The sequence below is a fragment of the Seriola lalandi genome, unplaced genomic scaffold (genome assembly GCF_002814215.2).
Source record: "Seriola lalandi dorsalis isolate HSWRI2012SDOR001 ecotype SW California unplaced genomic scaffold, Sedor1 jcf7180002052763, whole genome shotgun sequence".
In the NCBI taxonomy this organism is placed as follows: domain Eukaryota; kingdom Metazoa; phylum Chordata; class Actinopteri; order Carangiformes; family Carangidae; genus Seriola; species Seriola lalandi.
Window position 1 is genome coordinate 1 of NW_019523316.1, and position 1,036 is coordinate 1,036.

The window sequence follows — 1,036 nt, forward strand, 5'->3', positions numbered from 1 at the left end:
GATTCTCAAAGTGAAGATGTGTTTTAAATCTAATATCGATCATCAGTAGATCATGTTCAATAAACAATATACATTCTGACCTTTAACTGCTATGAACTAATTCTTACAGCTGTTTTCTCTCTGTGATGTCACACAGTCACAAACTGTTTGATCTGAGGCGTTAAACTCTTTCATTAGGAAACATTTTCAAATATGAAACAATAATTTTATATTTTCATCTCAAAGATTTTCTTTAAGTCACAATTATTTTATTTGTTTACAGGGAGATTTAACAGTAATACTACTTTTATCTATACTGATTATCGACCCGGTTCTTGAAAGTTCTCTCAGCACTTGGTTCTGTCGGCACTGACCAGTCCTCGGGCTTGGCGGCGTCCGGGTCCTGGATCTTGGGCCTCTCGTCCCAGTCGTCGGGTTTCTGGTCGTCGGGGTCCTCGATCTCAGCGGGGGGGTTCACAGCGGGGGTCATGTCTGTCAGCAGGCTGCCGCTGTTCACCACCGTCTGGTCCACCAGCACCTCGAAGGTGTTGTCAGGGTTCACCACTGGGGGGCGACACAGAGCGGTTACACACCTGGACTGTTGTTAGTGTGCGTCACCCTGCGTGTACAGGTGTGTGCGTCTTACCCAGTGTGTACAGGTGTGTCTTCTTGTCGGTGTAGTACGTCCTGAGGTCGGCGTCTGGTTTCTTGGCGTGTTTTTCTTCGTATTCTCCAGTTTTGGGGTTTTTGTGTCTGAAGATGAAGTGAAGTTTATAATCTTCTCCACATTTATCAGGTCCGAACATGATGGTGTACGGAGTCTTATCCACAAACTGGTCCTGGAGACACACACACACCTGTCTCTTATACACATCTAAAACCTCAAAGTTTCCTCCACAAAATGGAAAGAAGAAGATTTCAATCGTGTCCGGCGTTCAACAATCAGTCGATCAATCGATTGACAGAATTAATCTGAAACTATTCTAATAATAGATTCTTTTTTCTTTTTTTCTTTTAAAAATGTTAAATATGTGATGGTTTCTGTAACAGACCGATT

At 42.9% G+C, this 1,036-nt stretch overlaps 1 protein-coding gene across 1 annotated transcript; it reads right to left on the reverse strand.

The window, feature by feature from the left end:
• Positions 1 to 271: 271 nt before the first annotated feature.
• On the reverse strand, positions 272 to 818 carry LOC111650721 (calnexin-like; the record flags this gene model as incomplete). The annotated part of the gene is made up of 2 exons (XM_023400640.2): positions 272 to 543; positions 626 to 818. Coding segments are annotated over 2 exons (450 nt in total), but the record flags the coding sequence as incomplete, so codon positions are not given.
• Between the last annotated feature and the right edge of the window lie 218 nt (positions 819 to 1,036).